Below are 13,034 nucleotides of genomic sequence, written 5' to 3'. Positions count from 1 at the left end.
GGGAATGAGCGCGAACGAGCGAGAAAGGTGAAGGAAACCACGCAGAGATAGGATACGTACTCTTACGCACTCCTAACTAACAGCTGCTAGGATGGTTAGTTGAGAGGCGGGGCTGCCGCGGGATGTTTTCATTGGCTGTGGCGTTTCTCATTTGCTCTCGAGTCATGTTTGCTTTCTCTATGGTACTCAGGCCCGGCCAGAGGGGCCGGTACGGTTTCCTCAGGAGCGTTTAACACAGATGGGCGGACTCGGCTTCATTCCACCTTCGTCTCTATGGTTCCCGGAAGTGTGGCCTACTGATTCCGGTGTGGGATTCGGCGGGTGTGAGGCGAGCGGTGTGCGGGACGGAGCGGAGGTTCAGCGCGGCCGGGGAATGCTCGTGGCCTTCTGAGCCGCTTTCCGCTTTCGCCATGTCCGTCGTGCCGCCCAACCGCTCCCAGACCGGCTGGCCCCGTGGGGTCAACCAGTTCGGTAACAAATACATCCAGCAAAGCAAACCCCTCACGCTCGAGCGGACCATCAACCTGTGAGTGGCGCTCGGTGCCCCCCCTCCTTCCTCCCCTCCCAAGAGCAGCGGAGAGCCACAGCGCCACGCCTCCTCCGCCCCTTTCTCCCGCGTCTTTACTATAATAGGGTTGTTTCCCCCCCAGCATCCTCTCCCTTCCGCGATTCCCAGCACTTTGTCTTGCTTCCCTCCATGCGCGATAAAAAAAGTCGAGGTCCCATTCACACGTGCATAATTTGCGCGGTTTCCGTGCGCTTGGTTATTATCGGCACCTGGTTCCTTTGTGCATGTGTCGTAGCTCAACGGTAGAGTAGCTGTTTGCCGCTGCATGTCGGGCTGGGAATACTTGCTGCCTGGAACCCTGGAGAGTCGCTGCCAAACAGTATAGGCGACCGTGAACTAGATGGGGTCAGACTTTGCTTTAATGTAGATCCCTAGGTTCCTCAGTCGCCCACACTTCCGCTCTCGGGGACACCTTAATCTGCCTCCACCCCAAGTGTCTTGCAGCTTGCAGACCACATTCTCTCCCCACCCCCCACTTTTTATTAAAGGATGTGTATCTGTTTACTGATGCATTTCTTTTCTGCATGTCTATATTGAGTCTATATGTGGCATTGTCATTTGAATACTGTATATATTTCAGTAACTGCAGGACAGGAGGAAAAAGATCTTGACCTCCAGCCGATACGTAAGGCGGGGGGGGGGGGAGAACAGAAAATATATTAAATGTATGACTCCAGGTAGGGCTGCGAAATACTCTTCACTGAAACCCCGGAGAACCATTGCCAGCCGGAGTAGATCCCCTGTCTGAAACCCTGTAGAGGTGCTGCCAGTCATTTTGTAGACTAGACTGAGCTAGATGCAGCAACTGTCTTGGTTCAGTGTAGGGCAACTGTCTGTTTTGTGCATGTTGTTTTGTGCACGTGGGGCTGCAGCTCCAAAGCATACAGTGGAAACGGACCGTGTAACACAGCTTACAGTCACTGGCCATACCCTGCTCTGTGTTCAATGTTTGAACTAGATTGTCCGTTTGCATGAAATACTGTATTTAAGGTCTAATTCCTTTTAGGTATCCACTCACAAATTACACTTTTGGGACCAAGGAACCCCTATATGAAAAGGACAGTTCAGTGGCTGCCCGGTTCCAGCGCATGAGGGAGGAATTTGACAAGATTGGAATGAGGCGGACTGTCGAGGGGGTCCTTATTGTGCACGAACACAGACTGCCTCATGTGTTGCTTTTGCAGCTGGGCACAACTTTCTTCAAACTGTAAGTGAGCTTTACCAAACCTAGCACTGCGTAATGATACATGTTTGAAGCTCCACAGAGAAAGTAAATGACTTGTGCATGGAGGGCAAAGGCAGTTTTAGGGTAGCTCAACCAGTGTGGCTGCACTGCAGCGAGCGCCATAACAATGCTGTAAAACTGAGTGAGAGACGGGGTGCGGGTGGGATTTTAGTGTTGCACAGAGCACCACTGCAATTTGAGAGCCCTGGTCTATCACTGTGGAGGGGCAGCTGGGCCTGGGGAGTGAAGCACCATTCTCCCCCTGCCATTCTGTCAGGGAGAGGTGACAGCCTTGTCCTTCAGCCTTGTGTTGCAACCAATGTTCTTTAGCTCCTACTCTCCCAGAACTGCTTTTTACAGTACCATTTCTCCTTATTGTTAGGGTTTGAAAGAGTTGCTCCTACCTAGAACTTGCTTATTTTTCTTGCATTTCTCTTTCTTTGTACATAATGTTTCTTAAATTGTGAACCACCTCAAGTGTTTCAGCCAGAAAAACAAAGTATCAGTGTTTCAAGTAAATCTGGAGGAATGTAAAAAGCAACTTTGCCAGATCCTTAAAAGGCTCAGGTAATAAGTAGCATGAGAGAATTCTACCTGAGACCCTGGAGAGCTACTGCTAGTCAGAGTAGACATTACTAGCCTAGATAGCCAAATACAGTCCAAACTGATATAAAGATGTAGCCAATATTCCTATGCATTTTCTGTAGCATGCTGATTCCCAGTTCCAGTTCTGGGGAGTTCACACACAGTTTAGGCAACTAACTGTGTTTGTAGCTGGCCATAATAGTAGCTTTAGACTGCAGGCTACTGGGGAAATCTGAAGAGGGTAAATCATACCTAACTGAGGTCCATTGATTTCAATGGGTCTGTCTGAGTAATACTTAGCAACAGACCATGGTCTTCCATTTTAAATAGATTGTTGGTCAAGTAGTCAACTCCAGTGGGGCTTTCAGGTAATTTGGGTTACTTCAGCTTTATTCCCTCTACAAATTACAATGTAAAGCAGTATATAAATGGTTGAAATAAATAAAATGCTGCGTTTTTTCATCTATCCTTTCTGAATATTGCTCATTACCTTCCTCCTGCTTCTCTTAGAAAACTAAAAGGTGATGGTGATCCGACTGCACCACACATGACTCTTCTAATCTCTTTGCAGCATTAGCTAGTCTAAATTCTTGGGAATAGTTTCACAAGTTTCTGAAGTTAATAGGTAAGCCATTTTTAATGCCCTCAGCCAACTAATTCTGGAACAAAATCTCTGGGTCCATTTTTTGATTGTAGAATTTGCACAGAAGTAAAGCAACGCCATAGTTCTTCTAGGATACTGTCACCTCCACAGTAGTAAACTACAATACCTCAAGGACTGTCTCTCCTCATATTAGCTGACCCTGCAACAGAGCAGAGCTATGGCCCTTCTACAAGAAGTCTGGATAGTGCCAACACGAGAACAGGCCTTTTCTGCAGTGGCTCCTCTCTTGTGGAATGCTCTCCCCAGGGAGGCTCCTGTGGCACTTTCATTACATATATTTAGGCACCAGGCGAAAACATTCCTCTTCTCCCAGAGCTTTGACTAATTAAACAATCTACGGCCTTTTAAAGTGGGCATCATTGTTTTGTTTGTTATTATGTTTTGTATTTTTGTGTTTTTATACTGTTCTGGGAACCTCAGATGCATGGCGGTATATAAATTAAACAAACAAACAAAGTCCCCAAATTTAAGCTGCTTAACCATTGGCAGTTTTCTTTATGTAAACAAATAAAGAGTCCAGGACATAAAATGTGCCATTGAATCTATTGATTTTTACTACTGGTTTTGTGTTGTATTAAAAAAATATATCTAATAGGACTTAATGGGGGGACGGAACCTGGTCCAGATTTGTTTTGATACATTTTACTATCCTGAGAAGGTGAAATTTGGCTGAGGTAGTAAAACATTCTCAAAACAGCTTTTTGGACATTTACTGCAGTGTTACTTTAAAAAATATTTTAATTATGACTGCACCTAAAACACATCCTTTATCATGAATTTCTTTTCCACAGGCCAGGTGGTGAACTTAATCCGGGAGAAGATGAGGTAGAAGGTCTCAAACGTTTAATGACAGAGGTAGATGTCACAATTATTTGCATTTTTATCCTGAGGCTTTAGGATGGATAACAATAAGCCTTTTATGGTTGCATTGACATGAACAAAGGTGAATAGCATTCAACACACCTGTAAGGTAAATTCAGGAATTAAAACACCTTAATTTTTAATAAACTCTTAGGTGCGGAAGTATGTTTGCAGTTTTGCCAATCCATGAAAATTCCAGTGAGTATGTATTTTGAGTTCTGAGTTTTTCTGGTTTTCCATATGAAAGCTAACAAACCCTCACTCTAAGGCAGCTCTGGCGAACTTTTTCTAGCTAGCTGGCAAGGTCCTTCACTCCCCACCCATGGAGAGCCAAATTTGACTGGTGGTCAGAGCTGCTCACCTGTCAATCACCTTGCCAAGCAGAACATCATGTCATATTAATACTTCATTTCCTGTTCTTTTCAGCAAGCTTGTAAGGCACCCAGCTAATTAACCCCCAGTGCCTTTCTTTCCCAGTATTTGGTACTGGTGCTGGCCTCATCTGAGGCTTGTGTAGAGTTTAGGCTTCGGGTAAGGTGCAAACATCTGGTGCTGCTTTTGACTGACCCTTACATAGGAGCACAAATTCTATCTTAGTTGTAAACTCTGTGTTTATTGAAAAGTGCCTCTTCAGTTAAAGGACCCAGCCTTCTCCACAAGTGAAGCAGGGAAGGCTCTGGGGCTTCTGTAATGGATGACAATGGAATATTCTTCAGACTAATGTGCTCACCAGTTGTTCCTGGGTCTGACCTTTGATGCAATTCCACTTCTGACTCAGAGTCATCAGTTTCACCTCCTGAAGAAGTGGGTCATGACAGCTCCATACCTCTCAGCTCACTGTCTTTCTCCTTGGAACGCTGGGCGCTAGTTGCGTTTTCCTTAACTATGTTTTGTTTTGGATTCTTTTCATTCAGCTCTCTTTCTTTTCCCTTCACTGTGTGTGAGCTTCATCTGCCTCCACCTTTCCTGCACAGCTGGTGCTCAGCTTGTTTATTATTTTAGTTATGCAAACCACTTAACTGTGGTTTTTTTGGAAATGGAAAGACAGCATATAAACTGTCTTAGTATTCCCATGGGGCGGGGGTGGCATTGGACAGTGGAGATTTGCATGCTGGGCACCAGCTATATTGAAAATTTTGCACCCTTTGATAGAGATTTGCATACTCAGCAGTATCAGTTGATACTGGAAAGGGAGGGTTAGGAGACAGGAGCTCATGTACTTGGCATTGACCAATGCTGGGAAGGTGCATGCAGGAAAATGTGGCAGCAGTTGCAGCTTTGCTCCTTTAATGCCACTTTGTCTTTCTTAACTTCCTTCTCTTCTCTCCCCATCTCACTCCCTGGTCCAAAAGTCATTTCAGATTCCATTACACAAAGAGAAGCAGATGAATGCCGAGTGTTGCAGGAGACACAGGTGAAGCTAAGCTAGTGAGCTTCTCAAAAGCAATACTTGGCCATTGTTACAAGCAGGCTACTCGACCATATGAATCCTTAATCTGCCTGAGCAAGGTCGTTCTTAGCTACAGTTCTTGAGATTATCCACTTAAAGAGGGACTATACCTTTGAATACCAGTTGTTGGGGAGAAATATTTGTTGCATAATGTTCTGTAAACAAAGTATGGCTAGCACTAAAGAATGCATCTTTTTTTTTTTGGTTTATTATACTTTTTCTTAGTCTAACAATCTTTTAAGTAACAGCACCATTGCTTATATTTCTGTACTTACTCTTTTGTGAACTAGTGAAAAAGTTAATCGAAACCTATTACTTTTTTTTAAATACACCACTTTATAAATGGCGTTTTCTTAGCGTCATACTGTAAATGATACACTGTAAATTAATGGCCTGGTTTGCATTTAATGCTAAATCATGGTTTGTTTAATGAAACCATAGATTAACCATGAGTTGTCCCACAGACTATTTTTTTAACAGCTTGCTCCTCCAAGCTTGTTTTGTTTTCCACCCTTGTTCCTTTGTTGCTTGATGAGTGTCTGGGGTGGGGGTGCTCAAAGAAGCCATAGTTAAGGAAGGGGGCTGGGTTCTCACATAATGCTAAAACAAACCAAAGTTCATAAGCAAACAACAATCGTGGTTTGACAAAAAACAAATAGCAGTTAAATAACTGGGCAGGGTTTGAATGATCAAACAAACTATGACTTAAATCATAGTTTAATAAACCATGGCTTTGTGTTATACAGTGGACGCTCGGGTTGTGAATGTGATCTGTGTGGGATGCACGATCACAACCCGCAGCGTTCACAACCTGCAGCAGCACGTCTGCGCACACGCAGGCTGTGGTTCGGTGCTTCTGCGCATGCACAAGGCGTGATTTAGCACTTCTGTGCATGCGCGACCGCAGAAACCCGGTGGTCCGTAACCCGAAAAAACGCAGCCTTAAACATCTGTAACCCGAGGTATGACTGTATATGAATCAGATCATTCAATTAACAGTATTTGTTTGCACTTCTATATTGATTAAAGAAATTTAAGAATTTAGACTATACTGTTGGGCTACCATTCTTAATATATGACATTCTGCTATTGTGAAGCACTGGCATAGAGCATGTCAGGATTTTCCTTGCATTTCTATTTTGGCAGATCCTGGGTCGCCAGGATGGAGTGCAGCAAGACTGGGTCATTGATGACTGCATTGGTAACTGGTGGCGACCGAATTTTGAGCCCCCACAGGTGAGAATTGAAGTTGCCACTAGCATTTTCATTTGATTTATTTTTTGGGCTTACAACAAAACCCCTCCCAAGAACTAATTAATTATCCTACTACACGACTCTATTGCTAGTAGAAGACTGGCAGGCTCAGGCTTCTGTAAGTCAGAGAAATAGAATTAAGTCACTTAGGAGCAGCATAGTTTCTTTGAACAGGATGAGAGGTTTTGAAATACAAAAACAAAAAAAGTGCATTAAATGAGCAATGGCATTCTCCTCCCAGAACAACTGATGGCCTTTTCAGGAGCAGATGGCACTTGCCCTTGAATTTTCTTTCTTTTGCCTTCCCTCGCGGTATGCAGGCCTTTCTTAAGCAGCCCCAGGGAATGTAGGAGAAGAGACTGCCTCAGCTGTTCTCTCCTCAGGGTGTTGATAGTCAAACAGCCAATATTGCATGCTTCCTTTTTTTCTGCAGATCTTTGGCTTTTTGTTCAAATATTTGGTTTGTCAATTCATACTAAAGTTAGACTTATTCTTTTCATCAATTGATTCATTATGCTGTTCTGAAATTACAACATTGAAATATAAGTGTTGTGTCCAATGTTGGTGCCGCTTCTGTCCATGCATGGAAAGGTTGCTGATTCTCCCTGTGCCATTCCTCCCTGGCTAGCAACATTGCATTCTACTGCAGAACATGAACGGAAAATGACCTGCTGTGTGCATGTTCACGCATACAGCCTTTTAGTCCTGGCCCTTATTTTACCACAGAGCCTTAACTTTTTTTAACACACAAATTGTAGCTATGTGAAATTTCTGTGCCAAACCCTGAACAGCTCTGAACCTGTGAAAGACTGCTAGCCCCCATGGAGTCCTGGCATATAACCCGGGGAACTCGTATCAGTGGCACCTCATATTGCAGACCATGGTGGGGACCCACAAAGGTGCATTTTCTGCTGTCACCTCAGTTCTCTAAAACAGTCTTCACCCTGCCATGCAGGAAGCATCACTGCTTACTAGCTTTAGAAATCTTTTGAATACCTCATCCTGCCCCCCGCCCCCGGCTTTACCTAATTTGTTAAAGATGGATCCTGTTGTTTTGCACATTGTAATGCTTTATTGCACCTGTACTGTTTATTGCAATCTTTAGTAACTGGTATTATTAGTGTACATTTTTGTAATATATTTTTCTTTAGCTGTAAATGATTTAGTTTTATATATAGGTGGTATAGATACAAGCACATTTCTAGAATTTGCAACCTAGAATTTGAAAGCAAGTGTTTTGAATCTGACTTTTTAAAAAAGATCCAATTGTGCATGGCCCTTGACCTGTGTTAGAATCTACCTATATTTTGCATTTGAAATATATTTGGAAAATAACTGAAGTGCTCTGGCTGTGGATATGATTCAAAGCAAGTAGATTCTAACTGTCCTGGTTCAACCCCATGAACTCTCATAACGTGTTAAGTACTTCAATTTCAGGAAAGCTGTACACAGACACGAACTAATCATTATTTTTTATTGTTTCCCACAGTATCCGTATATTCCAGCTCACATTACGAAACCAAAAGAGCATAAGAAGCTCTTTTTGGTTCAGCTTCAGGAAAAGGGTAGGCATTCTGTCACATCTTTAATTTTCATATAGGTTTTCATATAGGTTTTATTGAGAGATGGCAACAAAATCCTGGGCAAGGTCGTTTGTGTTATCTAAACTTAAAAGAAAATTCTGAAAATTTATTTCCACTGTAGTGGTTTATATGCTGCTCAACAGCTCCAGTGGTGCTCCTCCCCCACTCCTGTGCCGTGGATGAAACAAGCCAGAGTTGTTGTGAGAAGTGAGGTTACAGGGAACCAGGCAGAGGGCCTTCTTGGTAGTGGCACCCTCCCTGTGGAACGCCCTCCCATCAGATGGCAAGGGAATAAACAACTATCTGACTTTTAGAAGATATCTGAAGGCAGCCCTGTATCGGGAAGTTTTTAATGTTTGATCTTTTAGTATGTTCTGATATATGCTGTGAGCTGCCCAGAGTGGCTGGGGAAACCCAGCCAGATGGGCAGGGTACAAATAATAAAGCTATTATTATTATTATTATTATTATTATTATTATTATTATTATTATTATTATTTGTGTGTTACAGTATGATGGATTTTATTGTGGGAGGTAGCATTTCTTCACATCTTTTCTGTACACAGTTTCACTTAAAATTGCTTAAGTTTGGATGGATGTGGCCTTAGGTTTTTATGACTCATTCTAAGTTGCTTTCAATTTGTATGTTGTGCCTGGATAACTTAGAATAGCCTGAGGAGTCCTTATGCCAGGCATGGTATCTGTATATTCAGACTGTGCAAACCAACATTCTAAATATTACTATTCTTCATATGATGCAACCTAGGAATTAAGAAAACCAAGCTTCACTCAATATTTGTCTTGTCCTTGCTTGAAGCAGATTTTTATTTGATTTGATCTCTCTTGATTTGTTCTAGCTTTGTTTGCGGTCCCCAAAAATTACAAGCTGGTAGCTGCTCCATTGTTTGAGCTCTATGACAATGCACCAGGTTATGGGCCTATCATTTCAAGCCTCCCCCAGCTTTTGAGCAGGTAGAGTATGCTGTGAGTTTCCATGTTGTGGTTTCCTACTGCTGCAGCTGCTGCAGAAAAGCTTTCTTTAGCTCTTTCACTTGCTTCTGTAGGGAATAGCTGACTGAGTGCTCTGAGGATTGTGGTGCTTATGTATCCACATTGGCTTGGATCATAGGATAAATTGACTTAAGGAAAACCACAAAAGGAAGGTTTCCATCCTCCCTACAGCTGCCTGAAAGGTGCCCCTGATGGGTTGGGCCTCCTGAAAATGTATGTTGGGTTGCCAGGAGGAAATTCTACAAACTTCCTTAATTTATCTTAGGATTCAAGACACTGTATTTACATCATATCATTCAGCAGAGTACTTTAAATTAGTTTTGAATTACAAACAGTACTTCACATTCCTTATATGTTCCCTTTCACTTTTCCTTGCTTATCAAAAGCCAACAGAAGGCACCCTACAAAAATTTCCTTCTGTTGCTATAGTCATTGCCTGCCTTATCGTATGAGTACATTACCTCAGGAGAATCAGGCTTGATTTACTTTCTTGAACTTTGTTTGCTTGCTGGGCTTCCAGTTGATGTATTATGTGCTGGCTGGCTGTTTTTCAAGCTGTGTCCCCTCGAGATTTTGGACTATAATTCCTGTCATCCCTGATGGGAGTCATGTTGGCTGAGGCTGGGATTTGTAGTCTGGAGAGCACCACATTGGCTACCCTTATGTAGGGCAATGCTAGGCTCAGTAGAGTAGAAAAAGGAAAAAAAACATCAGCCCATGGGTTGGATTAAAACTAGTCAAACTTCCAGGGTGCACATTCCAATGGTAGGTGGGGCAGAAACCCAAATAAAGAAAAACCACTTGTCCCCTAGCCACCCATCTTCAAACATACAGTGGTACCTTGGGTTACATATGCTTGAGGCTACATACGGTTCAGGTTACAGACTCTGCTAACCCAGAAATAGTACCTCAGGTTAAGAACTTTGCTTCAGAATGAGAACAGAAATGGTGCTCTGGCGGCACGGCAGCAGCAGGAGGCCCCATTAGCTAAAGTGATGCTTCAGGTTAAGAACAGACCTCCAGAATGAATTAAGTACTTAACCCGAGGTACCACTGTATTGGAAATCAACACAATGGGAAAAGGTGGGGGGAGCAAAGCACACACACAGCCACCAGCACCTCAACAAAGCTATGATCAAACAGAAAACCAAGTTCCCCACTGGATGTGGCAGGGGGTGTGGAGGTGGGCTTCCTGTTCCTTTCTGCACTCCTTGAGATTGTTCAGCTAGGTGAAGGAGGAGCTGGAAGCAGGTGCACAGCTTCTGCATACTGTGAGTCAAAGGTGGGTGGCAATTTCAGGCTATTAGCAACATCCTTAGAAGCAGCAACTCCTTGCTGCTTCCTAAACAGGCCAGTGTTGTAAGCAGCAACACAACAGCAGCTTCCTCCTTCCTAGATCATAGCAAATTCAAAAGCAGGTCAGTATTTTATTTAATAAAATGCCTGCCTCATGTCAAGAGAGCAATTCCCAAGCAGTGGCTTGCATACGAGCCAATTGCTCTGAATTTGCCAAGGTAACTGGGATTGATGTCACATGATGGACAGGTGGATGTGATTTGACCAAAATGACCTCAGGGTCCAAATGGAGAGTCCCGGTAAGCCTAGTAAAATCCATGGGCCAGAGCTTGCCTACCATTGCAGGAGGACCTCTGGCCAGTGATCCAAGTGTGTACCTATAACCTGCTGGAGCATCTTTTGCAATTCATAGAAAGCAGATCTGTTATCCAGCCGATTAAGTGTGTAGTTCATGATCTTCAGTGTGAGTAATCATTACTTCTTTTTCCCCTCTGCCAGGTTCAATTTTATTTACAACTGAATTCCTGAAGTATGTGGTAGAAGCCGTCTCTGTGAGAACAGCTTTAAAATGTAGAAGAGAGAACCTGACACAAAGATTTTTTTTTTATGTCTCCCCCTTCCCCAAACTCTCTACCATCTGAATAGGAAAGTGAATCTTGACTGTTTAGATAGTGGAATGATGAGTGTATTTGCATTTTAATCACCTATGTTGTAATAGTCACTTGACTTTTTTTAAAAATAACATTAAAACAAAATGATCTCCTTTCTGTTTTGTCTGTTCCTTTTCCCAATGGGACTTGATGAGAGATACCTGCCCACTGATTGATACCACAGCATTGCATGTGAGAATGAAAGAGTATTATCTTCATCCATCTTAAATATACCTTTGGAAATGTAGGCCACTTGTTAACTAACTATAAAAGCAAGGTCTTTTGCGCACAGGAAACATAGCAGGTGTTGGGACTCAGGTTGACAGCAGGTCTTGAAACAGATGGAGGGAATTGATAACTTGTTCTATCACTCAGTGCAGCCTGAAGGAGGGAACTAAGCTAGGCTAGCAAGGAAGTGTCTGAACAATAAAAGGGCAGTATTTCAGGTGATGCTGCCTTGTCACATAAAAGTTCCCAGTTTTAGTTTGCTTGCTACTCTTATCAGCAAGAGGAATAACTTCGATTTGGAAAGCTCTGCACTAGTCAGTCATGTGAGGTGGTGCTGAGAATAGCTGATTGACAGGCCGGTTGTCCCAAACGGGCGTAGTGTGAGGGGTGCCAGGGCTCCAGGCGCACAATTTTCGAGGTGGCATGAACCAGGTGTCCCCATGCAGGCGAGCCCAGCACAGCCTGGCGCTCCTCTCCACCCCCTAAGGGCTGCGTCGACTGGCTGGGCTCCCCACTGTGTGGACAGGCAGCTCAGCACAGCCCTGCTTTGCTCCGGTGGGGTCCCTCCAGCAGCATCTGCGGTGAGGGCTGGGGTGCCCCCACCCCGCCTGGCATGTGTGCACCTGTTCTGGGTGCTGGCAAATGCCACTTCACTGCTGGTCTCGACCACCTCAAAGTTTAGCCCCACCCGTTCTGCTAGTTTCTGGATACAGTATTGTCATTTCTGCCCTGTGTCCATTTTATTAATTTAATTTTTGGATTTATCTATTCAATATCTATACCACCTTTCATCCAAGGATCACAGGAATTTTTACAATACACAAACACCAGAATACATAACATAGTAACAAAACAAAAACAATAACCTCTCTTGCAAGGAGATTGGCCTCCACATTGGGAGATGAGCAGGCAAACAAACTCATAACATTGCGGCTGACGTAATTAGGGCCTATGATAGTGTTTGCTATTTGCTGTTTATAAACAAATGCAGACCTACAACACAAGACTTGTGAGGGAGGGATCAGAAAAACCTTTCTGTTTTGGTGGGACAATCCAGACACATGAATTGGTTACAGAAGTTCTTAAATTTATTTTAGATGCTTTATTGAGGGAGTGTGGGATGTAAATGTAATAATAAATAGTCCATACTGACGCAAGTTCTTTTTTAAAAAAATATTTTTATTATTTTCCTCCTTAAACAATATTTTCGATAATCCAATAACAAAAACCTTTTGCTCTGCTGAGCACATGACTCCCCTCCTTCCCTTCAGCAGGTTTTCCACTTTCAAGTCCTGTCTCGCAATTTAGTTCTTTAACTTCCATTGTCCACATTGTAGGATTTATTTCAATCCTGCTAGTGTCTTCAAATTTTTGCAATTGTTATTCAAATATACAATAAATCTACTCCAATCCCTTTGAAATTTTTGATCGTCCTGGTCTCGAATCCTGCAGGTCGATCTGGCCAATTCTGCAAAGTCCATCATCTTCACCTGCCACTTCGCAATCGTAGGTACCTCCTGTAACTTCCATTTATGGGCCATTAAAATTCTCGTCGCAACTGTGGCATACACTGATGCATGTTCTTTTGACAGACAGTATTTGAAAAATGTGGGGGCGGGGGCGGAACTGAAATATGCAAAATGTGTCCATGCTATGGGA

The 13,034-nt window shown here is 43.2% G+C and overlaps 1 protein-coding gene across 2 annotated transcripts; it reads left to right on the top strand.

The window, feature by feature from the left end:
- Positions 1–65: 65 nt before the first annotated feature.
- NUDT21 (nudix hydrolase 21) lies at positions 66–11,260 on the top strand. 2 transcript variants are annotated; one of them, XM_083511303.1, is made up of 7 exons: positions 66–526; positions 1,575–1,775; positions 3,834–3,897; positions 6,500–6,589; positions 8,097–8,172; positions 9,048–9,162; positions 10,996–11,260. In XM_083511303.1, exons 1-7 carry the CDS (start codon positions 411–413, stop codon positions 11,015–11,017), a joined length of 684 nt encoding a protein of 227 aa, XP_083367429.1. In that variant the 5' UTR covers positions 66–410; the 3' UTR covers positions 11,018–11,260. The 2 variants fall into 2 exon arrangements, with proteins under 2 accessions (XP_083367429.1, XP_083367430.1); XM_083511304.1 differs by having other exon boundaries at positions 291–526; positions 9,048–9,174.
- The last annotated feature ends 1,774 nt before the right edge of the window (positions 11,261–13,034 follow it).

This window comes from Podarcis liolepis, assembly GCF_965112155.1.
Source record: "Podarcis liolepis genome assembly, chromosome: 7".
NCBI classification, from domain to species: Eukaryota; Metazoa; Chordata; class Lepidosauria; order Squamata; family Lacertidae; genus Podarcis; species Podarcis liolepis.
Note: the sequence above shows the minus strand (reverse complement) of the source record. Positions and strands in the feature narration are given on the sequence as shown.

Excerpts from the sequence above, each read along its gene's own strand:
- NUDT21 (XM_083511303.1), top strand. The coding sequence starts at position 411 with ATGTCCGTCGTGCCGCCCAACCGCTCCCAGACCGGCTGGCCCCGTGGG. Across the intron at positions 527-1,574 it reads CTCGAGCGGACCATCAACCT|GTATCCACTCACAAATTACA; the intron begins GTGAGTGGCGCT and ends AATTCCTTTTAG. Across the intron at positions 3,898-6,499 it reads TCAAACGTTTAATGACAGAG|ATCCTGGGTCGCCAGGATGG; the intron begins GTAGATGTCACA and ends CTATTTTGGCAG.